The sequence below is a fragment of the Balaenoptera borealis genome, assembly GCF_965194805.1.
Source record: "Balaenoptera borealis genome assembly, chromosome: 13".
NCBI classification, from domain to species: Eukaryota; Metazoa; Chordata; class Mammalia; order Artiodactyla; family Balaenopteridae; genus Balaenoptera; species Balaenoptera borealis.
Window position 1 is genome coordinate 31,352,758 of NC_138870.1, and position 26,503 is coordinate 31,379,260.

The following is a 26,503-nucleotide window of genomic DNA, read 5'->3' on the forward strand; positions in this document are numbered from 1 at the left end:
CCAAACTATCACTGCTCAATGCAGATGATCAAGTACACAAAGTGTTAACAAGAAAGATGTGTCTTAGTTTTCCTGGACTCCAGAGTGGTATCTCAGATTCATGCCTGATGGACAATGTAAACAGATGTAAATATTCAGAGACAGAGAAAATATTAGCAGAAGCTAAAATGACTTCTGCTGGAAGATTATAATGATGCAAAGTGTAACCAGCCAAGCATGGAATTAAAGGAAAGAATTTCCAGGATCAGCAATATAACTGCTTGTGTTGTTTTACCTGAGACTGAGAGATCTATACTATCCTTATGGAGGAGGCACTGGTGGTTAAACAAGAATCATCCTAGTGATGATCATACAATAATTAGCCACCTATGTGCCTAAATTAACCTGTAGCATACCAAAAGTTGTTCCAAATATTCTAAAATTATTCTCATTTCTAAAGTTCCAAGCTAAATACTGTCATCATTAATGTAAAAACACCTGAACCAGGTGAATATTATGTGGTTATGCAGTTGATGTCTAGCATAGAGTTCTCTTAAAGGAATTCATCAGGTGACAAGGAATAGACTATCCTTAGAGAAGTTTACCCAGATCACTAGTCACACAAACACCCGTCACACTAATTGACATCTGAAGATGGCTTGAGCCCAAACAGAAAACTACCCAGTAAGTGAATTTAGCATAATTATATAAAGTCTCATTAAATTTCAGATGGTCAATTCCATTTTCATTTTACTTTACTCTTTCATATGACAGAACTTAAATATATATAAAAATAATGTCTATCAACTAGCCAAGGTCTGAAAATCCATTATTATGCTTGTGTTAATATTTCTATTTCACAACCTAGTGGTTTATTAATTTAGTGCTCATCCTTAAAAGTTTTTAGGGAATCCAAAGTGTATTTCGCCTTGGGAACAAAAACTCAATTTATCACTTGGTCTTAAGAAATATTTTGAGGTACAAACCATCTCTAATAAAACAGAAAGCTACATGTTGAATTAACCTATACTAGAGAGATAATGTCCTACTCAGAAGACATCCTTTTAATTTGCTCACCTTAATAGACTCCATCATGTAATATCTATATTTATGTCTATATGTACATGGACACTGTATACAAATCCATACGCACACTCACATCCTTATATGCAAAAAAAGAGTGATAGAAACCTAAGTGCATAATGAGTCAGATTAAATAAATTCCCAAGGCTGAAATTTTATTACTCACCATCAAATTCTGCTGGCCCAACACCTACTATAATTATTGACATTGGAAGTTTTGAAGCCTTCAAAGAGAGCACACAGTTAGTTCACAATTAAGAAACTGAATTGAGGAAACAACTAAGAATTAAGAAGAAAAAAATATCCTGAGTTTTGATATTTTTCACAGATGTTCTTTAAAATAGTTTTGAGCATATTTAAAATTAACACAGAATAATATACTTGATTCCACTCTTATCCTTTCTGAACTCTGTGCATACGCTAATTCAGTGGGATGTTCTTCAGGAATGACCAGTCTTGGATAATTTTTTTTTAAAAAGTACTGAGCATGTGCTTTCACTTGCTATTCTCAGACAAAATATTCCTAAGCTGATTCTGGGTACCTTTGGTCTCTTTTTCCATGTTCTCTCTCCATTCAAAAATCTTTCAGTTGCTAAAAGGGAAAAAGTAGTACTCTATTTCATTTATAGCTATGGTTAGGAAAAGCAATTTTCATAGTAAATGAGTGAATACAAATAATAACTATAGAAAGTTATTATTAGTATGATAAAATAATTTTATGGTAAGAATATAAGATCCACCAGCAGATAGGTGGAACAGTATAGCAACCACATCTTCAGCTGTGAAGGTCACTGAATTATGAATAACTGTTCCTCAGTGCATGTCCTTTTAGTTTAAACCTAGATTACTAAGTCCATATTTTAAAGAGCATGATAATGCCACTGATCAGAACATAAAGGAAATCAAGACAAATCCAACCCAGTGTGTCTAGTCAAAACCATATAAACAAATAAGTAAATGTACAAGATTCTACCTCTCTTCCTTTTTGTGTTTGGTTTTGCTAAGTGTATGTCTATAAACATTTGATTTTTTCCCACATGTAACTATTTTTTTCTCACACAAACAGCTAATTATATTTTCCCTATGCTATTAATAATTATGAAGTATGATAAACAATTTTTTCACACAGCCCATTTTTACTAATGTCTATTTTGTGTCAAACATTGCTAAACCTGAGTATAGAAAGGTAAGTAAAAACAGATATAATTTTAGAGGTTGCAGTCTAGTAAATATAGATATTATAAATTATAGTCTAATAAAGAAGACAATGAATCATAAATATAACACATAATTAGGAATAATGAGAAAAATGGATTTTGAATCAATGCTAGTCCTTATCCAGTTCTATAAATATAGAAATTAGCACAGTTCTCCTGTAACTATTACTGTAAATGTAAATGTTAAAGAAATATTCTGTACAAATTGTACAAACTGTATACAAGCACATCAAACTAATCAAGATAAACACAGTCATGCACATGAAGGTGATGCTATTATTTATTTTTATTTTAATTTTTTGGAAATAATTTTGTTACAACCCAATTATTCACACCTCTTAGTTTGGTCCTTATGGATGAATGCTACTAATGTGTGTGAGTTTTCTGGATAATGCAATTGGCTGCAAAGGCATGGGCATTTTGTTTCACTCTTAAGTCAACTAAGTAGACTCTAGTTAGTCAACCTAAGTAGCACCAGGCATTCAGTTAGCCAGCCCAAGACTGAATGACTCTTACTTACATTAACTATGGACTCCTTAGTTTGAGCCATATCTGAGATAACACCGTCTGTCACAATCAGTAGCACAAAATACTGGGAGCCATCCTTTACAGAAGAAGCATATCTGAAAGGCAAAGAAAAGGTAAAGAATACCACAAAATAAAACATTTCCTCTCGACATGATAGTTGCTAAATATAATTTGGAAGAGCCAACAAACATTTTAATCTCAAGAAAATATTTAAACATATCTTAGGAGCCTATATATGAAAACTCTCAAATATGCATTTTTTTCTGAAATAGCACACTAGAATAACAGCAACATTACTGCATGCTGGCACAAAGAAATGCCTGGCTGCCTTAGAAATTCATTCACTAATAAAAGGTGAGCTGGATGGTATGTTAACACACAGGAATGGCTACAGCTTTTGGAAATAGACATCCTGGCTAAGCAACATATTATGTGTATATCTTCAGTATAACATTACATAAGCTATCTGAACTTTATTTTCTTATCTGTAAAATCAAGATAATGCAACTTTGTATTGTTAATAAAGAAATTTCACATATGGTAGTAAATATTTATACAGTTATATAACTGGTAGATTTTATATATGGTAAATTATATAAGTGATTATGATTTTTGTTTTGGAACTAGATAGCAGTGATGATTGCCCAACATTGTGAATATGCTGAATGTCACTGAACTGTAAACTTTAAAATGGTTGGTTTTATGTCATGTGAATTTCACCTTAATAAAAAAATGCAACAGAAGAAACACTTTTTGACATAGCTATAGTTCCAATTCTTAATACGTGTTAAATTGGTGAAAGATGGGAAGGAGAATTATAGCAAACAAAGACAAAAATTAGGTATGTAATAAGAACATATTCTAGGACTTGTTTTTTGTATTCCAGTGCAGAATTCTCACCAAATAATACTCAGCCATTTAGAGGAGAATTTTATGACAATATTTTATCTTTTTTTTTTCCCGTTGTGTTCTACCATTATGGGTATCTAGAGTATATTCTCAATAGAATGACTTTTATGATTTTTAGTACATAACTAGTATGCCAGTCATATCTAGTAACGAGCAAGCACTGTGGTGCTTGTAGGAGATAAATAGTTAACAAGAAGACTTTGGTCTACTTTCGTAAAAAATCATCAAGTAAATCACAGAAAAATTGGTTTCAAGAAACTTCTATTGATTACCAATGAAAATCTTTCACTACCTGATGGAGTCTAAATAATAAATTTTGAATAGTTTGGAGAAAAACCAATAGCATAATATGACAGGGAAAAACTTATATCTTGTAAAGCAGAATTTATAACTATATGAACAAGAAAATATTTACAACTTTGCCATAGACAAGAGAAACTAATAATTGTTCATGATGTTAATAAAATGACTGGTAATTTTATAGATTGATGAAGAGAATACAGCAAGTGATATGTTCATACACTGAGGAGCCAGCTAAAAATAGCATTGAATTTGTTCTACAACATATAGTCAAAAATGCTCTCACCATGTTGAACAATTGATCTTCGACACTAAGGAATTTGTATTAATTTGATGGTAACACAGCAATGAAAAAATCCAAAACAGGTATGAACCTACTCTCCTATTTTATGCTTAAATTTTTTTCTTAAGAAAAGAAGTAGGATAATCTCCCTCAGGAATTCATTTTTTAATTTTTAAATACCCATTATTTTTAAAAAGCATTTTTTACTGACTATGCTTCAAAAACGTAAGGATTATATTTCATGTGATTAACAGGAGGTTATAAATAGTGAGAAAAACTTCTATGAGTACAACTCTATGGCTTTTATGTTTTCCATACCAAATGATGTGTTGAAAATGGTGAGAAGATGGAAAATTGAGTGTTATGCAATCTTATGAATATCACTTCAAGTGGCTTAACTGATCCTTTTTCGGGGGGAGGTGTTTACTTTTTTTAAATTAATTTTTATTGGAGTAGAGTTGATTTACAATGCTTTGTTAGTTTCTGCTGTACAGCAAAGTGAATCAATTATACATATACATATATCCATTCTTTTTTAGATTCTTTTCCCATGTAGGCCATTACACAGTATTGTGTCGAGTTCCCTGTGCTATACAGTAGGTTCTTTTTATTATTTTTTTTAATTAATTAATTTTTATTTTTGGCTGCCTTGGGTCTCTGTTGCTGCGCTTGGGCTTTTCTCTAGTTGCGCCGAGTGGGGGCTACTCTTCATTGCGGTGCACGGGCTTCTCATTGGGTGGCTTCTCTTGTTGCACAGCACGGGCTCTAGGTGTGCAGGCTTCAGTAGTTGTGGCACTCAGGCTCAGTAGTTGTGGCTCGCGGGCTCTAGAGTGCATGCTCAGTAGTTGTGGCACATGGGCTTAGCTGCTCCACGGCATGTGGGATCTTCCCGGACCAGGGATCAAACCTGTGTCCCCTGCACTGACAGGTGGATTATTAACCACTGTGCCACCAGGGAAGTCCCTACAGTAGCTTCTTATTAGTTATATATTTCATATATAGTAGTGTGTATGTGTCAATCCCAATCTCACAATTTTATCTCTCCCTCACCTTTCCCCCTTGGTAACCATAAGTTTATTTTCTACATCTGTGACTGTATTTCTGTTTTGTAAATAAGTCCATTTGTACTATGTTTTTTTAGATGCAACATATAAGAAATATCATATGATATTTGTCTTTCTCTGCCTGACTTACTTCACTCAGAATGACAATCTCTAGGTCCATCCATGTTGCTGCCAATGGCATTATTTCATTCTTTTTTATGGCTGAGTAATATTCCATTGTATATATGTGCCACATCTTCTTTCTCCATTCTTCCATCAATGGACATTGAGGTTGCTTCCACGTCCTGGTTATTGTAAATAGCGCTGCAATATACATTGGGTTGCATGTATCTTTTTGAATTATGGTTTTCTTGGGATATATGCCCAGGAGTGGGATTGCCAACTCATATGGTAACTCTATTTTTTGTTTTTTAAGGAATCTCTATAGTGTTCTCCATAATGGCTGTACCAATTTACATTCTCATCAACAATGTAGGAGGGTTCCCTTTTCTCCACACCTTCTCCAGCATTTATTGTTTGTAGATTTTTTCGATGACGGCCATTCTGAATGGTGTCAGGTGATACCTCATTGCAGTCTGATTTGCATTTCTCTAATAATTAGTGATGTTGAGCATCTTTACCTGTGCTTTTTGGTCATCTGTATGTCTTCTTTACAGAAATGTCTTTTTAGATCTTGTGCCCATTTTTTGATTGGGTTGTTTGTCTTTTTGATATTGAGGTGTATGAGCTGTTTATATATTTTGGAGATTAATCCCTGGTTGGTCGCTTCATCTGCAAATGTTGTGCTGGCCAAAAAGTTCATTTGGGTTTTTCCATAAGATATTTTCTCCCTATCTGTGGGTTGTCTTTTCATTTTGGTTATGGATTCCTTTGCTGTGCAAAAGCTTTTAAGTTTAATTAGGTCCCATTTGTTTATTTTTGTTTTTCTTTTCATTACTCTAGGAGGTGGGTCAAAAAAGATCTTGCTGCGATTTATTTCAAAGTGTGTTCTACCTATGTTTTCCTCTAAGAATTATAGTATCTGGTCTTACATTCAGGTCTTTAATCCATCTTGAGTTTCTTTTTCTGTATAGTGTTTGAGAATATTCTAATTTCATTGGTTTACATGTAGCTGTCCAGTTTTCCCAGCACCACTTACTGAAGAGACTGTCTTTCTCCATTGTATATTCTTGCCTCCTTTGTCACAGATTAGGTGACCATAGGTACGTGGGTTTATCTCTGGACTTTCTATCCTGTTCCATTGATCTATATTTCTGTTTTGTGGCAGAACCACACTGTTTTGATTACTGTAGCTTTGTAGTATAGTCTGAAGTCAGGGAGCCTGATTCTTCCAGCTCCAGTTTTCTTTCTCAAGATTGCTTTGGCTATTTGGGGTCTTTTGTGTTTCCATACAAATTGTAAAATTTTTGGTTCTATTTCTGTGAAAAATGCTATTGGTAATTTGGTAGGGATTGCAATGAATCTGTAGACTGCCTTGGATAGTATAGTCTTGTTGACAATATTGATTCTTCCCATCCAAGAACATGGTATATCTCTCCATCTGTTTGTGTGATCTTTGATTTCTTTCATCAGTATCTTATAGTTTTCTGAGTACAGGTCTTTTGCCTCCTTAGGTAGGTTTATTCCCAAGTGTTTTATTCTTTTTGATGCAATGATAAATGGGAGTGTTTCCTTAATTTCTCTTTCTAATCATTCATTGTTAGTGTATAGGAATGCAAGAGATTTCTATGTATTAATTTTGTATCCTGTAACTTTACCAAACTCATTGATAAGCTCTAGTAGTGTTCTGGTAGCATCTTTAGGATTTTCTATGTATAGTATCATGTCAGCTGCAAACAGTGACGGTTTTACTTCTTCTTCTCCAATTTGGATTTCTTTTATTTCTTTTTCTTCTCTGGTTGCCTTGGCTAGGACCTCCTAAACTAAGTTGAATAAAAGTGGCAAGATGGACATCCTTATCTTGTTCCTTATCTTAGACGAAATGCTTTCAGTTTTTTACCATTGAGAATAATGTTTGCTGTGGGTTTGTCATATACGGACTAAATTATCTTGAGTTAGGTTCCCTCTATGCCCACTTTCTGGAGTGTTTTCATCATAAATGGGAGTTAAATTTTGTTGAAAGCTTTTTCTGCATCTACTGAGATGATCATATGAATTTTATTCTTCAGTTTGTTAATGTGGTATATCACATTATTTGTGTTTATTGGAGAATCTTTGCATCTCTGGATAAATCCCACCTGATCATAGTGCATGACTCTTTTACTGTGTTGTTCGATTTGGTTTGCTAGTATTTTGTTGAGGATTTTTGTGTCTATGTTCATCAGTGATATTTGGGCCTGTAATTTTCTTTTTTGTGATACCTTTGGTTTTGTATCAGGTTGATGGTGGCCGTGTATAATGAGCTTGTGAGTGTTCCTTCCTCTGCAATTTTTTAGAATAGTTTCAGAAGGATAGGTGTTAACTCTTTTCTACATGTGTGACAGAATTCGCCTGTGAAGCCATCTGGTCCTAGACTTTTGTTTGTTGGAAGTTTTTAAAGCACAATTTCAATTTCAATATTTGTGATTGGTGTGTTTATATTTTCTATTTCTTCCAGGTTCAGTCTTAGAAGGTTGTACCTTTCTAAGAATTCGTCAATTTCTCCTAGGTTGTCCATTTTATTGGCATAGAGTTGCTTGTAGCAGTTTCTTACGATCCTTTGTATTTCTGTGGTGTCCATTGCAACTTCTCCTTTTTCATTTCTAATTTTATTGATTTGAGTCCTTTCCCTTTTTCTTGATGTGTATGGCTAAAGTTTTATCAATTTTGTTTATCTTCTCAAAGAACCAGCTTTTAGTTTCATTTATCTTTGCTATTGTTTTCTCCATCTCTACTTATTTCTGTTCTTTATAATTTCTTTTCTTCTACTAACTTTAGGTTTTGTTCGTTCCTGTTTCTCTAGTTGCTTTATGTGTAAGGATAGGTTGTTAATTTGAGATTTTTCTTGTTTCCTGAGGTAAGATTGTATTGCTATAAACTTCCAAGAACTGCTTTTGTCACGTCCCATACATTTTGTATCATCATGTTTTCATCGTCAATTTTCCCTAGGTATTTTATGATTTCCTCTTTGATTTTTTCAGTGATCCATTGGTTGTTTAGTAACATATTGTTTAGCCTCCATGTGTTTGTGTTTTTTTTACCTTTTTTCCCTGTAGTTGATTTCTACTCTCATAGCATTGTGGTCAGAAAATTGTTTTATGATTCCGATTTTTTAAATATGCCAAGGCTTGATTTGTGGCCCAAGATGTGATTTTTCTTGGAGAATGTTCCATGTGCACTTGAGAAGAAAGTATATTCTGCTGCTTTTGGATGGAATGTCATATAGATATCAATTAAGTCTATCTGGTCTAATGTGTCATTTAAGGCTTAGGTTTCCTTATTAATTTTCTGTGTGGATAATCTGTCAATTGGTGTAAGTGGGGTGTTAAAGTCCCCCACTATTATTGTGTTACTGTTGATTTCCCTGTTTATGGATGTTAGCATTTGCCCTATATATTGAGGTGCTCCTATGTTGGGTGCGTATATATTTACAATTGCTATATCTTCCTCTTGGATTGATCCCTTGATCATTATGTAGTGTCCTTCCTTGTCTCTTTTAACAGTATTTTAAAGTCTATTTTGTCTGATATGAGTTTTGTTACTCCAGCTTTGATTTCCATTTTCATGGAAAATATTTTTCCATCCTCTCACTTTCAGTCTTTATGTGTCCCTAGGTCTGAAGTGGGTCTCTTGTAGGCAGCATAACATGGGTCTTGTTTGTATATCTATTCATCCAACCTATGTCTTTTGGTTAGAGCATTTAATCCATTTACATGTAAGGTATTTATTGATATGTATGTTCCTATTGCCATTTTCTTACTTGTTTCGGATTTGTTTTTGTAGGTCTTTTTTCTTCCCTTCCTCTTTTGTTCTCTTCTCTTGTGGTTTTATGACCATCTTTAGTGTTGTGTTTGGGATGTTTTTTCTTTTTTGTGTGTGTATCTCTTGTAGTTTTTTGGTTTACTGTTCTCATGAAGTCTGGATATAGCAATCTGTATAGGTACAAGGTTGTTTTAAGATGCTGGTGTCTTTCCCACCTAGAGAAGTTCATTTAGCATTTGTTGTAAGGCTGGTTTGGTGGTTCTGAATTCTCTTAGCTTTTGCTTGTCTGTAAAGCTTTTGATTTTTCCATCAAATCTAAATGAGAGACTTTTTGTGTAGAGCATTCTTGGTTGTAGGTTTTTCCTTTTCATCACTTGAAGTATATTGTGCCACTCCTTTCTGGCCTGCAGAATTTCTGCTGAAAAATCTGTTGATAACCTCATGGGGATTCCCTTGTATGTTATTTGTTGATTTTCCCTTGTTGTTTTTAATATTTTTTCTTTGTCTTTAATTTTTGTTAGTTTGATTAATATGTGTCTCAGCATGTTCTTCCTTGGGTTCATCCTCTATGGGACTCTCTATGCTTCCTGGACTTGAGTGAGTGTTTCTCATGTTAGGGAATTTTTCGGCCATAATATCTTCAAATATTTTCTCAGGCCCTTTCTCTTTCTTTTCTCCATCTGGAACCCCTATAATGTGAATGTTGGCATGTTTAATATTGTCCCAGAAGTGTCTGAGACTGTCCTCATTTCATTCTTTGTTTCTTTAAAAATTTTTTTTTTAGATTGAAGTATATTTGATTTACAATTTGTGCCAATCTCTGCTGTATAGCAAAGTGACTCAGTTATACACATATATACATTCCTTTTTTATATTCTTTTCCATTATGGTTTATCACAGGATATTGAATATAGTTGCCTGTGCTATACATTAGGACCTTGTTGTTTATACGTTCTTTTTTCTTTATTCTGTTCTGTGGCAGTGATTTCCATCACTCTGTCTTCCAGCTCACTTATTCGTTGTTCTCCTACATTTATTCTTATATTGATTCCTTCTAGTGTATTTCAGTTATTGTATTGTTCATCTCTTTTTGTCCTTTAAATCGCACTGCTTCTTAAACATTTCTTGCATTATCTCGATCTGTGCCTCCATTCTTTTTCTGAGATCTTGGATCATCTTTACTATCATTACTATTAATTCTTTTTCAGGTAGATTGCCTATCTCCTCTTCATTTAGTTGTTCTTGTGGGTTTCTATCTTTTTCTTTCATTTGCACCAATTTCTCTGTCATCTCATTTCATATAACTTACTGTGTTTGTGGTCTCCTTTCCACAGGCTGCAGGATAATAGTTCCTCTTGCTTCTGGTGTCTGCCCCCTGGTGGGTGAGGTTGGTCCAGGGTCTTTTGCAGGCTTCTTGGTGGGATGGGCTGGTGCCTGCCCTCTGGTGGGTGGAGCTGGGGCCATGTCAAAGGGTGTGTTTTGAGGTGGCTGTGAGATCAGTACAACTTTAGGTAGCCTGTCTTCTGTTGGATGAGGCTGGTTTCCTATCTTGTTGGTTGTTTGGCCTGAGGCTTTCCAGCGTTGGAGCTTGCAGGTTGTTGGGAGGGGTTGTGTCTTGGTGCTGAAATGTTGGCCTCCGGGAGAGCTCACTCTGATCAATATTCCCTGGGGCTTCTGCTACCAGTGTCCTTGCCCTCATAGTGAGCTATAGTCAATGCTTTGCACCCCAGGATACCCTCCAAGACCCCTAAGTAGGTGTAGCCCAGGTTCCTATGGAGGTACTTTGTGCTGGGTCCCAGTGCACGTGAGACCTTTGTACACCCTCAAGATTGGAGTCTCTGTTTCCCCCATCCCTGTAGAGCTCTTGCACTCAAGCCCCACTGGCCTTCAAGGCTGAATGCTCTGGGGGTTCTTCCTCTCGATTCAAGACCCTCAGACTGTCTTGGGAGGGTTATTTTTATGTGGGAACATCCCTGTGTAGCCTGTGTGGGTTTAATATTTTTTGGTGCAAGCATTGTTTTTAGTATAGACGACTGCCACCTTTTCCCTCAGTGTATGCTGGCCATTATCCTCTTGATAGGAGATGTGACTGATGTTGTGGTGACCAGAGCCTGCACTGGATATTAAGTGGGGCCTCCCCTTTGCTCTGTGGTTGTCACTGCCCTGTTAGAGGTGGGGTTTGCTCCATAGTTGTTGGAGTAGAGGCCCCAAGATCTGTTTCTTAGCTGTGTTTCTGATCTGCAGTGTGAGCTAGGCAGGATTGGATCACTCCCACTGGGAGGAAAGCCAATGAGTATTCCTCCTCTGGAGTTATTCACCTGTGGGTGTGCTCTGTCGTGTCACTTTTCACCCATTGTGCAAGTTTTCAGATTACACTGTTGTTGGCACTGCTCTCGGCCTTAACTGTGGGTATGCCTGCTATTGGCCCTGGTGTCTTTCAGATGTTTTCACCAGGCCACCAGCATAGGTCCACTGAAGTCAGGTCCCCAGACTGCAGTAATCATGAGTCTGGACCCCCTGTGGTCAGCTCAGACTCTAGCTTGGAACAACCCTGGCATGTATGTTCCCACAAAGCCTACAGCTGCTGAAGCTAGAACCGTCTTTTCTGTGGGAGCCTTGTTGTCCATTCAGATGTTCTGTAGGCACTGAGTTTACAAAGCCAGTTGCAGGGGTGTCAATTCACAGTTTGCACAGCTGCGAGGAGAGAGTGCAGCTTTTCTTCCATAGTTGCATGGCCCCTGGGGCTTAGCTGTGTTTTCAGTCCCACCTATTTGTGTGGGCCACCCACAGGCGTCTGCTCCTGAGGCTGCCCGGAGCACATGAGTCCACCCGGTGAGGAGGGGGTGCAGAGGAGAAGGCAGCAGATGGGGTTGTGGGAGCCCATGTGGGAATGGGTCATGCAGGGGAGCTGGCAGCCATGGGAGTGAGAGAGCTAGCTGGTGGCCTCGGGTATGAGAGAGCTGGCCCTGGTGGGGACAGGGTATGCTGGAGAGCCGGTGGCCAACGGTGCAAGAGAGTCAACCCTGGCAGGAGCCCTTCCTAGTCCCTGGGGAGGCAGGGGCCAGCATGTGGGGAGAGAGGCTGCAATGGTAGCCCCACCCCTTTTGTGTCACTCAACAATGGCACTTCATTTATATGGTCTGGGTTTCCTCTACAAGCATTCCCAGTTGTGGATTTCCTCACTCCCATCCCCTCAGGCTGTCTCCTTGCAGCCAACAGCACTCTTCTCCCCAGGTTTGCTCTCCAAATCCCAAGTTCCAGTACCCAGCCCCATTCTGCACTGGTGGATGCACGTCTCAGGCTGGGGCATGCAGGGCTGTGGCACAGACTATCTGTGTAGGTCTCACTGTGTCCTGCTTGTCACAGACTGGTTGCTGCACTTTCCTCCGATAGCCCCCAAAGCTTCCCTTCTGTCCCAACTGATCTTCCCACCAGTGAGGGGGCTTCCCTGGATGCAGGAACCTCTCCTCTCCTTCAGCTCCCTGCCCAGGGGCGCAGGTCCCTTTCCACTTCCTCTCCTCTTACTTTTCTCTTCTTTTGTCCTACCCAGTTACATGGGGATCTTTCTTGTCCTTTTAGGTGTCTGAGGTCCACTGCTAGTGTTCATGTGGTGCTCTGTGAGAACTGTTCCATTTTTAGATGTATTCTTGATGCATTTGTGAGGAGAGATGAACTCCATGTCCTCCTACTTCTCCACCATCTTGGCAGAGTCAGATTTGGGTCCCAGGTTCAGCTCCAGAAGCCCACTTTGATGCAAGTAAGGCTTCAGCCTCTTGGATGGCCTCTGGGGCAAGGCACTGTTCCACTGTGCGAGGGGGGAGAGAAGTGAGTCTTCCATCTGGGGGCATTTACTTTTTTTTTTTTTTTTAAATATAGTGTCTGGACTGGGTCCTATCTGTAGACATTCAGATTTAATTGCTGTGGGGTGCGGCTCAGTCATTGGTACGGTTTCTTTTTTTTTTTTAAATTAATTAATTAATTTATTTATTTTTGGTTGTGTTGGGTCTTCGTTTCTGTGCCAGGGCTTTCTCTAGTTGCGGTGAGCGGGGGCCACTCTTCATCGCGGTGCATGGGCCTCTCACTATCGTGGCCTCTCTTGTTGCGGGGCACAGGCTCCAGATGCGCAGGCTCAGTAGTTGTGGCTCACGGGTCCAGTTGCTCTGTGGCATGTGGGATCTTCCCAGACCAGGGCTCGAACCTGTGGACACATTGGTAGGTGGATTCTCAACCACTGCACCACCAGGTAAGCCCGGCATTTACTTTTTATTTCTCTTTCAACACTTCTTGTTACCTCTGGAGAAAGTCTCAGTTGTTATTACTATGTCTTTTTCCCGCAGCTTTATTGAGGTATAATTGGTATATAAAAAACTGCACATAATTAATATAAGCAATTTGCTGTGTTTCAACATATGTATATACTCATTTTACCATCAAAACAATCAAGGTAATAAACATATCCATTAGCCCCATTTCCCTGTGTCCCTTTCTCTGTGTGTGTGTGTGTGTGTGTGTGTGTCTGTGTGTGTGTGTGTATGATTCAATCACCTTATTTGTTATTGTTCTGTGCAGGCTTTCTATTTCTTCTTGATTCATTCTTGGTAGGTTGTAACTTTCTAGGAGTTTATTCATTTATTCTAAGTTGTCCAATTTGTTGGAGTCCAATTGTTTATAATAGTCCCTTATAATATGTTTTTATTTCTGTGACTTCAGTTGTAATGTCTGCTCTTTCATTTCTGATTTTATTTACTTGAGTCATTTTTCTGCTTAGTCTAGCTAAAGGTTTGTAGATTTTATTTATCTTTAAAAAAAATCAACTCTTAGTTTAGCCAGTTTCTTTCTATTGTTTTCCTAGTCGCTAGTCCATTTAATTCTGCTCTAATTTTTATTTAATTTTAATTATTATTTCCTTCCTTCCATTAACTTGTGCTGAGCTTGTTGTTCTTTTCCTAGTTCCTTGAGGTATAAACCTAGGTCGTTTGAGATTTTTCTTCTTTTTAAAAATGTTGTCTTATCATTATAAATTTCCCTCTTAGTACTGATCACACCCAAAAAAATAGTACAGTATTTTACAGTATCCCATAACTTTGGGTATATTGTGTCTTCATTTTTCTCAAGATATTTTCTAATTTCCTTTTTGATTTCTTTGACACAATGATCATTCAAGAGTGTGTTAATTTCCATTTATTTGTGAGTTTTGTGATTTGTTTTTGTTATTGATTTCTGTTTTTGTTTTTTTTTTTCCATTGTGTTCAGAAAAGATACTTAGAATGATGTCAATCTTCTTACATTTAATGAGACTTGTTTTGTGACTCAGCAGGTGATCTATCCTAGAGAATGTTCCATGTATGCTTGAAAAGAATATGTATTCTGTTGCTGTTGAATGGAATGTTCTGTATATGTCAGTTAGGTTCCATTTGGTCTAGAGCATTACTCAAATTTGCTGTTTCCTTATTTATTTTCAGCCTGGGTGATCTATTCATTATTGAAAGTGGGTAGTGAAGCCTTCTAATACTATTGTATTGATGTCTATATCTCCCTTCAGATATGTCAATTTAAAAAATATGCTTAGATTCTTTGATGTTTGGTCTATACATATTTATAATTATTATGTCATCCTGTTGTATTGACCCTTTAAAATTTTTGTTCTTTTTAATAAAAATTGTACTTAAGGTGTACAACATGATGATTTGATATACATATACACAGTGAAATAATTACTACAGTCAAGCATGATAACATATCATGATGTCACATAGTTACCATATTTTTTGGGGTGTGATCAGTGCACTTGAAATTTACCCTTTTAGCAAACTTCCAGCATTCACTGCAGTATTTACTATAGTCATCATACAATATATGAGATCTCTAGACATATTCATCCTATGTAATGCAACTTTGTACCCTGTGACTAATATCTCCCCATTTCCTTTACCTCTCCAACTCTGTTAACCACTGTTCTAACACTCTGCTTCTATGTATTCAGCATTAAAAATTCTACATATAAGTGAGACGATGTAGTTTTTTTTTTTTCTTTCTGTGTCTGGCTTATTTCACCTAGCATAACATCCTTCAGGTTCATCAATGTTGTTGCAAATGGCAAGCTAAAAATATATATATATAATTATATAAAATGATATATATCACATAAATTGATGCTTTTATTATGTAATGACCTTTGTCTGTTTGGATATTTTTGACTTAAAGTTTGTTTTTTCTAGGTATAGCTGCCCTTGCCTGCTCTCTTTTGGTTACCATTTGCATGGAGTATCTTTCTATCCATTCCTTCATTTTCATCCTATGTATGTTCTTAATTTGAAGTTGAACCTCTCATAGCATACAATTGGGTCTTTTTTTTTCTTTTTTAATCTATTCACCTACTTTATGTCTTTTGATTGATTAATTTTATCCACTTATATTTTGGTTTTCTTTTGATTCACCATAAAATATACCTAAGAGAAGGGGAGATATATTCAACCATCAAGAGAGTTACAGATAGAGCCTGAAGTAGATACAGTAAACTTGGAATTTCTTTGAAGTTTGTTGTTTTATCTTAAAAATTCATAGAAATTTTGCATTTTACTTTATAATAAATTTGTGCTTGTATTAATGCTTTATGTCTTAACTTTGAGGAAAATTAATGGTGTAGAAAAAATCATAAGTGTATTGTGTGGTTCTCACTCCTGCTAGATACACTAATTTGAAAATACAATGTACTTTATATAAGAACTATTCAATCCATTTTAGTCTTGTCACCATCAGTAGCATAGAATAATCCTTTAAAACTATTATCTCAGAGACCTTCAAGATGGTGGAGGAGTAAGACGTGGAGATCACCTTCCCCTCCACAAATACATCAGAAATACATCTACATGTGGAACAACTCCTACACAGCACCTACTGAACGCTGGCAGAAGACCTAAGACTTCCCAAAAGGCAAGAAACTCCCCACGTACTTGGGTAGGGCAAAAGAAAAGGAAAAAACAGAGACAAAAGAATAGGGAGAGGACCAGCACCTCTGCGAGGGAGCTGTGAAGGAGGAAAAGTTTCCACACATTAAGAAGCCCCTTAACTGGTGGAGATGGGGGTGGCAGGGGGGAAGCTTTGGAGCCACAGAGGAGAGCACAGCAACAGGGGTGCAGAGGGCAAAGCAGAGAGATTCCCACACAGAGGATCAGTGCCGGCCAGCACTCAACAGCCTGAGAGGCTCGTCTGCTCACCTGCCAGTGCGGGTGAGGGCTGACAGCTGAGGTTCGGGCTTCGGAGGTCAGACCTCAGGGAGATGACAGGGGTTGGCTGTGTGAACAGTGCCTGAAGGGGGCTACTGCACCACAGCTAGCCGGGAGGGAGTCTGAGAAAAAGTCTGGAACTGCCTAAGAGGCAAGAGACCATTGTTTTGGGGTGTGTGAAGAGGGGATTTGGAGCACTGCCTAAATGAGCTCCAGAGATGGGCGTGAGCCGTGGCTATCAGCGTGGACACCAGAGACTGGCATGAAATGCTAAGGTTGCTGCTGCAGCCACCAAGAAGCCTGTGCTCAAGCACAGGCCACTATCCACACCTCCCCTCCTAGTAGCCTCTGCAGCCCACCACGGCCAGGGCCCCATGATCCAGGGACAACTTCCCTGGGAGAACACACAGCGTGCCTTAGGCTGTTGCAACGTTATGTTGACCCCTGCAGCCTCAGACTTGCCCCGCATTCTGTACCCCTCCCTCCCCCCGGCATGAGTGAGCCAGAGTTCCCTAATCAGCTGCTACTTTAACCCTGTCCTGTCTGAGCAAAGAACAGGTGCACTCAGGGGACCTACATGCAGAGGCAGGGTCAAATCCAAAGCTGAACCCCAGGAGATGTGTGAACAAAGCAGCAAAAAGGAAATTTCTCCCAGCAGCCTCAGGAGCAGGGAATAAAAACTCCACAATCAACTTGATGTACCCTGCATCTCTGGAATAACAGAATAGACAACAAATCATCCCAAAATTGAAGCAGTGGACTTTGGGAGGAACTGTAGACTTGGGGTTTACTTTCTGCATCTAATTTGTTTCTGGTTTTATGTTTATCTTAGTTTAGTACTCAGAATTTATTATCATTGGTAGATTTGCTTATTGCTTTGGTTGCACTCTTCCTTTTTCTTTATATATATAGACATACATATTTTTTCCTTATCGTCTTTTTTGAGTGTCTATGTGTATGCCTCTTTGTGTGATTTTGTCTGTATAGCTTTGCTTTTACCATTTGAACTAGGGTTTTGTCTATCAATTTTTTTTCTTTTATTACTTTATAAATTTTTTTTAATAATTAAAATTTTTTTTTGTTTTAACAATATTTTATGTTTTATTCTATTCTATTCTATTCTATTTTTTCTTTCTTTCTTTCTCCCTTTTCATCTGAGCCATGTGACTGACAGGGTCTTGGTGCTCCAGCTGGTTGTCAGGCCTGTGCCTCTAAGGTGGGAAAGCCGAGTTCAGGACATTGGTCCACCAGAGACCTACCGGCTCCACATAATATCAAATGGTGAAAGCTCTCCCAGAGATCTCCATCTCAATGCTAAGACCCAGCTCCACTCAACGAACAGCAAGCTACAGTGCTAAACACCCTATGCCAAACAACTATCAAGACAGGAACACAACCCCACCCATTAGCAGAGAGGCCACCCATTAGCAGAGAGGCTGCCTAAAATCATAATAAGGTCACAGACACACCAACACACACCACCAGACGTGGACATTCCCACCAGAAAGACAAGATCCAGCCTCATCCACTAGAACACAGGCACTAGGCCCCTCCACCAGGAAGCCTACACAACCCCCTGAACCAACCTTAGCCACTGGGGGCAGACACCAAAAACAACAGGAACTACAAACTTGCAGCCAGTGAAAAGGAGACCCCAAACATAGTAAGTTAAGCATAATGAGAAGACAAAGAAACACACAGCAGATGTAGGAGCAAGGTAAAATCCCACCAGGCCAAACAAGTGAAGAGGAAAGAGGCAGTCTACCTGAAAAAGAATTCAGAGTAATGATAGAAAAGATGATCCAAAATCTTGGAAATAGAAGGGAGAAAATACAAGAAACGTTTAACAGGACCTAGAAGAACTAAAAAGGAAACAATGATGAACAACACAATAAATGAAATTTAAAATTCTCTAGAAGGAAACAATAGCAGAATAACTGAGGCAGAAGAATGGATAAGTGACCTGGAAGATAAAATAGTGGAAATAACTTTTACAGAGCAGATAACGAAAAAGAATGAAAAGAATTGAGGAGAGTCTTAGAGACCTCTGGGACAACATTAAACACACCAACATTCAAATTATAGGGGTCCCAGAAGCAGAAGAGAAAAAGAAAGGGACTGAGAAAATATTTGAAGAGATTATAGTTGAAAACTTCCTTAATATGGGAAACAAAAGAGTCAATCAAGTACAGGAAGCACAGAGAGCCACATACAGGATAAATCCAAGGAGAAACAAACCAAGACACATGTTAACCAAACTATCAAAAACTAAATACAAAGAAAAAATATTAAAAGTGGCAAGGAGAAAGCAACAAATAACATATAAGGGAATCCCCATAAGGTTAACAGCTGATCTTTCAGCAGGAACTCTGCAAGCCAGAAGGGAGTGACAGGACATATTTAAAGTGATGAAAGGGAAAAACCTATAAAAAAGATTACTCTACCCAGCAAGGATCTCATTCAGATTTGACAGAGAAATATAAATTTTACAGACAAGCAAAAGCTAAGAGAATTCAGCACCACCAAACCAGCTTTACAGGCAAATGCTAAAGGAACTTCTCTAGGCAGGAAGCACAAAAGAGGGAAAAGACCTACAATAACAAACCTAAACAATTAAGAAAAGTGTAATAGGAACACACATATCAATAAGAACCTTAATGTAAATGGATTAAATGCCCCAAGTAAAAGATATAGACTGGTTGAATGGATAAAAAAAAAAAACAAGATCCGTATATATGCTGTCTACAAGAGTCCCATTTCAGACCTAGGGACTCAGACAGACTAAAAGTGAGGGAATGGAAAACGATATTCCATGCAAATGGAAATCAAAAGAAAGCTGGAGTAGCAATTCTCATATCAGACAAAATAGACTTTAAAACAAAGTCTATTACAAGAGACAAAGAAGGACACTAGATAATGATCAGGGGATCAATCCAAGAAGAAGATATCACAATTGTAAATATTTAGGCACCCAAACATAGGAGCACCTCAATAAATAAGGCAAATGCTAACAGCCATAAAAGGGGAAATCAACAGTAACACAATCAGAGTAGGGGATTTTAACACCCCACTTTGACAAATAGTCAGATCATCCAAAATGAAAATAAATAAGGAAACACAAGCTTTAAATGATACATTAAACAACATGGACTTAATTGATATTTATAGGACACTCCATCCAAAAACAACAGAGTGCACTTTCTTCTCAAGGGCTCATGGAACATTTTCCTGGATAGATCATATCTTGGGTCACAAATCAAGACTTGGTAAATTTAAGAAAATTGAATATGTATCAAGTATTTTTTTGGGCCACAATGCTATGACACTAGATATCAATTACAGAAAAAAATCTGTGACAAATACAAACACATGGAGGCTAAACAATACACTACTAAATAACCAAGAGATCGCTGAAGAAATCAAAGAGGAAATCACAAAATACCTAGAAAGAAATGACAATGAAAACACGATAACCCAAAACCTATGGGATGCAGCAAAAGCAGTTCGAAGAAGGAAGTTTATAGCAATACAATCCTACCTCAAGAAACAAGAAACATCTCAAATAAACAACCTAAACTTACACCTAAAGCAATTAGTGAAAGAAGAAGAACAACATCAAAAAAAACCAAAGTTAGAAGAAGGAAAGAAATAATAAAGATCAGATCAGAAATAAATGAAAAAGAAGTGAAGGCAACAATAGCAAAGATCAATAAAGCTAAAAGCTGGTTCTTTGAGAAGATAAACAAAATTGATAAATCATTAGCCAAACTCATCAAGAAAAAAGGGAGAAGTCTCAAATCAATAGAATTAGAAATGACAATGGAGAAGTAACAACTGACACTGCAGAAATACAAAGGTTCATGAGAGATTACTACAAGCAACTATATGCCCAAAAAATGGACAACATGGAAGAAATGGACAAATTCTTAGAAAAGCACAACCTTCCAAGACTGAAGCAGGAAGAAATAGAAAATATAAACAGACCAATCACAAGCACTGAAATTGAGACTGTGATTAAAAATCTTCCAGCAAACAAAAGCCCATGACCAGATGGCTTCACATGCGAATTCTATCAAACATTCAGAGAAGAGCTAACACCTATCCTTCTCAAACTCTTCCAAATAGAGCAGAGGGAGGAACACTCCCAGACTCATTCCACAAGGCCACCACCACCCTTATATCAAAACCAGACAAAGATGTCACGAAGAAAGAAAACTTCAGGCCAATATCACTGATTAGCATAGATGCAAAAATCCTCAAGAAAATACTAGCAAACAGAATCCAACAGCACATTAAAAGGTTCAGACACCATGATCAAGTGGGGCTTATCCCAGGAATGCAAGGATTCTTCCATATACACAAATCAATCAATGTGATAAACCATATGAACAAATTGAAGGAGAAAAAGCATATGAGCATCTCAATAGATGCAGAAAGAGCTTTTGACAAAACTCTACACCCCTATATGATAAAAACCTTCCAGAAAGTAGGCATAGAGGGAACTTACCTCAACATAATAAAGGCCATATATGACAAACCCACAGCCAACATCATTCTCAAAGGTGAAAAACTGAAACCATTTCCTGTAAGATCAGGAACAAGACAAGGTTGCCCACTCTCACCACTATTATTCAACATAGTTTTGGGAGTTTTGGCCACAGCAATCAGAGGAGAAAAAGAAATAAAAAGAAATCCAAATTGGAAAAGAAGAAGTAAAGCTGTCACTGTTTGCAGATTACATGATACTATACATAGAGAATCCTAAAGATGCTACCAGAAGACTGCTAGAGTTAATCAATGAATTTGGTAAAGTAGCAGGATAAAAAACTAATGCACAGTAATCTCTCGCATTCCTATACACTAATGATGAAAAATCTGAAAAAGAAATTAAGGAAACACTCCCATTTACCATTGCAACAAAAAGAATAAAATGCTTAGGAATAAACCTACCTAAGGAGACAAAAGACCTGTATGCTGAAAACTATAAGACACTGATGCAAGAAATTAAAGATGATACAAACAGATGGAGAGATATATCATGTTCTTGGATTGGAAGACTCAACATTGTGAAAATGATTATACTACACAAAGCAATCTATAGATTCAATGTAATCCCTGTCAAACTACCACTGGCATTTTTCACAGAACTAGAACAAGAAATTTCACAATTTGTATGGAAACACAAAAGAACCTGAATAGCCAAAGCAATATTGAGAAAGAAAAATGGAGCTGGAGGAGTCAGGCTCCTGGACTTCAGACTATACTACAAAGCTACAGTAATCAAGACAGTATGTTACTGGCACAAAAACAGAAATATAGATCAACGGAACAGGATAGAAAGTCCAGAGATAATCCCACGCACATATGGTCAACTTATTTTTGATAAAGGAGGCAAGAATATACAGTGGATAAAAGACAGCCTCTTCAATAAGTGGTGCTGGGAAAACTGGACAGCTACATGTAAAAGAATGAAATTAGAGCACTCCCTGACATGCTACACAAAAATAAACTCAAAATGGATTAAAGATCTAAATGTAAGGCCAGACACTATAAAACTCTTAGAGGAAAACATAGGCAGAACCCTCTATGACATGAATCACAGCAAGACCCTTTTTGACCCACCTCCTAGAGAAATAGAAATAAAAACAAAAATAAACAAATGGCACCTAATGAAACTTAAAAGCTTTTGCACAGCAAAGGAAACCATAAACAAGGTGAAAAGACAACCCTCAGAATGGGAGAAAATATTTGCGAATGAAGAAACTGACCAAGGGTTAATCTCCAAAATATACAAGCAGCTCATGCAGCTCAATAGTAAAAAAACAACCCAATCCAAAAATGAGCAGAAGTCCTAAACAGACGTTTCTCCAAAGAAGATATGCAGATTGTGAACAAACACGTGAAAGGATGCTCAACATCACTAATCATTAGAGAAATGCAAATCAAAACTACAATGAGGTATCACCTTACAGCATTCAGAATGGTCATCATTTAAAAATCTACAAAAAATAAATTCTGGAGAGGGTGTGGAGAAAAGGGAACCTTCTTGCACTGTGGTGGGAATGTAAATTGATACAGTCACTACGGAGAACAGTATGGAGGTTTCTTAAAAAACTAAAAATAGAACTACCATACTACCCAGCAAACCCACTACTGGGCATATACCCTGAGAAAACCATAATTCAAAAAGATTCATGTACCACAATGTTCATTGTAGCACTATTTACAATAGCCAGGACATGGAAGCAACCTTAATGCCCATTGACAGGTGAATGGATAAAGAAGATGTGGCTCATATATACAATGGAATATTACTCAGCTATAAAAAGAAACAAAATTGGGTTATTTGTATTGAGGTGGATGGACCTAGAGTCTGTCATACAGAGTGAAGTAAGTCAGAAAGAGAAAAACAAATACCATATGCTAACACATATATATGGAATCTAAGGAAAAAAAAAAAAAAAGGTCATGAAGAACCTAGTGGCAAGATGGGAATAAAGACATAGACCTACTAGAGAATGGACTCGAGGATATGGGGAGGGGGAAGGATAAGATGTGACAAAGTGAGAGAGTGGCATGGGCATATATACACTACAAAACGTAAAATAGATAGCTAGTGGGAAGCAACCGTATAGCACAGGGAGATCAGCTCTGTGCTTTGTGACCACCTAGAGGGGTGGGATAGGGAGGATGGGAGGGAGGGAGATGCAAGAGGGAAGAGATATGGGAACATATGTATATGTATAACTGATTCACTTTGTTATAAAGCAGAAACTAACACACCATTGTAAAGCAATTATACTCCAATAAAGATATTAAAAAAAATAAAGAATTATTAGATCACAGATTTTCAAGTAGTCTGAAAGTGTTAACTGGCAACTACCCCTATATTTGAGAATTTTTAAAGTGCTGGACAAAACATAAAAAACTGCAGTATAACAGTGTGGAGCCTGTAGTTTTAGGTGGTATATAGAAATGCACCTAGGGATTTTATATCTAAAAGTTTAACTTTTATAGTAGAGATATACCAGTACAAAATCTACAAAATTAATTGGTAAACACTGATAAGAACATTTATAATAACTATCATGAGTTAACACAAAATAAGTTCTATCATTTTTTCTTCTCTTTTTATAAAAAACAGTGGTGGGTATGATACTGTGTAAGAGAGAGTAAGAGTCGACTATAATTTATTTTGCATTAATATAATTTTTTTTAATATAATTTTTGATTCTGCTTTATTTGAGAGCCATCAAAAACTAGGAAAAGAAAGTATAGATAACACTACTTATATAGGCTAACACAATGAGCTAGGATCTGATTTTCAAATTACAGATAATGACCCATTAGTGAATTCTGAAATCAATTTTGTGGGTCAAGACCTGCATTTAAAAAAAAAGTAATAGAGAAGAATAGGATACCATAGTAATAAAGAGAAAATATGAAATAAGGATAAGTATTATTTCATAATCTTTTATTTTAGTTGTGTGTGTCCAGAGATGAGATATAAAATTCATAACTTAGTACAGATTGTGGATGAAAATGCTTGAAAAAACCTAAGCTAAAGGGTCACACTCAGAAAATGGTCATCAATGTATCTGTCAACCTGAGGTGGAGTTCCACAGGAGAGTCCACTGGGGTCAGCCCTGAGTGCAGGGGTATTTTAGCATCTTGTCTATGTCTCAGATAATGAAAAGTAGAACACATTTTGCTAACAATGTCTAGTAGGGAGATGGTAAAGTACCAGAACCTTCGAATAGAGAACTGAGGTTTCATACTGACTTTGAACATTGATAAACTGATCTAAGTGCAGTTCTTTTTCAAGTTTTGGCTACATATTGGGAAATATATGAGAGCTATACTTTTCTGATTATCTAAAAATAAGGCAGGGTTTCATAGGATTTGCAACTGAGTCAAGACAAACTTTTTAGTGATTTTAAAAGTGGTGTCTAATTTACTTATGCATTAGTAAAAAATGATAAGCAAGTTCACATTAAACATTTTTTTCTAGAACATGCATTTAGAATCATCAGCAATTATATTCTGCTCTCAATACCATGTATTATATACAGGTAGAACTCTGGGAATTTATAAAATTAGCTAATATATTAATTTCAGAGAGGTTAAAATAATGTGCCCTATATATCACTGAAAGGCTTCAGTTGTCTTCATAGAATTCAGTCTCTTTTTACTTCCTAGCTACTATAGAATATACATTAGATATGAATGATTTACACAATTGAGATTATGATTGATATTGCTCTCATGGATGCCTTTTCAATGAAAAAAAAGTTTTCCTCAGTCAAACAAATATAGGTCCTAACATAAGCCAGTGTATGTTTCTTCATTTGAGACTTTGATGTAAAGTTCTTATTGAAATATCATGATAGTTCAATGGAGATTCTTTTTACTGTATATCTTTTCCCTCACTTTCTTGGAGGTAAATTAGAAGAAAACAACTTTCATTTGTGGAGTCAGGACAACAATAATGTTATGATTTCACTCTGGTCCAGTACACTAGAATAAATAACTTATCTACTCCCACTTACCTTGCTACATGATTAATTACAGGAGCAAAGTTGGTTGGCCCATACAGTTGTACAGATTTCAGACTCCTATAATAAGCTTCCATGACACCCTCAATGCCATCACAGTAGGGGTTTTGAGGGTTCCCATTCTGTAGAAAGTTACAGGCAAAAAAAGAGTAAAGAATGTATAGTGTCTGTAAAGCTCAATTAAAAAAGAGAATGATACAGGTTCATACTCATAAAGATTTTTTGGATGAAAACTCAGTTATAGATTTATAATAGCAAAAAAATAATAAATTAAGTGATCAACATAGATTACATTTACATAGATTGTGATATGAGATAATGTGCAATCATTAAAAATGGATACTTTTCAATTAAAGGGCAGGAGAAAATTCTAAATAATCTTGAGAAGCTGAATATCATGACATTTTACAATTAATAGTGTCTTATTTATACACAGGTCTGTGTACATACAGAGATAAACATATAAAAATCTAAAAAGAAGGAAACAAAATGTTAATATTTGCTACCTCTGAGTAGTTATAAATTGTTGATTTTTATTTCATTGTTTAGACTATTCTATATTTTCCAAGTTTTCTGCAGTGACATGTATTCAAATCAGAAAAAAAAAAATTCTATCAATTTAAACAGTTTTACTTTATAGAAGCAAAAATGTAAAATATCTGCCATATGCATATTTTCAGGCCACAATTAATAACCCCAACTAAAGAAGCGATCAGAGGGACTCTAATTTGGTGTGAGTAGCATCAAGACAAGGGAAAGGGAAAATAATCAAAGAAACATATCCATATTGTTCAAGGGAATTGGAGCTTACCACCGGAGTTCTTATTCTGCAGATAGTAACCCAGAAGGACAACTTTAAACCTGGAGACCTAGTCTAGTTTTCTCATACTTTGAATGCTCTGTTATTAGGTTTAATTCTCCTAGTCCAGCTTCCACAAATAACACAAATAAGGCAGTGTTATCTATTGCTGTGTAGCAAATTATCCCAAAAGTCAGTGTCTTAAAACAGTAGGCATTTATAATCCCATACATTCTTTTTAGGTGTCAGGAATCCAGAGGCAGCTTAGCCAGGTGATTCTTGCTCTGGATCTCTTAAGAGCTTGCAATCAAGAAGCCAACCTGGGTTGCAGTCATCTGAAAGCCTGACCAGAGTTGGAGGATCTGCTTCTAAGAAGGCTCACTTACATGGTTTGCTGGCAGTAGGTCAACACGAGCTCTGCATAGGGCTGCTTTAGTGTTCCAACAACATGGCAGCTAACTTCCCCAAAATGAGTGATCCGAGAGAGAGAGAGAGAGCAAGGAGGAAGCTCCAATAAGCTCCTAGTCTTATAAGTTGCATAGCATTACTTCTACTTTCATCTATTTGTTAGAAATGAGTCACTAAATGTAGCCCATACTCAAGGGAAGAGGAATTAGGCTCCACCTCTGGAAGGGGGTAATATAAAAAAATTTGTAGCTC

General features: G+C 37.0%; 1 protein-coding gene across 1 annotated transcript in view; it reads right to left on the bottom strand.

The window, feature by feature from the left end:
• Positions 1–26,503, bottom strand: part of CPNE8 (copine 8) — a 326,808-nt gene that overhangs the window by 12,837 nt on the left and 287,468 nt on the right. The window contains exons 16-18 of the mRNA XM_082351373.1: positions 25,039–25,166; positions 2,800–2,902; positions 1,229–1,286 (exon numbers count right to left, since the gene is read on the bottom strand). Of these exons, the coding sequence (XP_082207499.1) occupies positions 1,229–1,286; positions 2,800–2,902; positions 25,039–25,166 (289 nt within the window). The remainder of the gene's footprint in view (positions 1–1,228; positions 1,287–2,799; positions 2,903–25,038; positions 25,167–26,503) is intronic.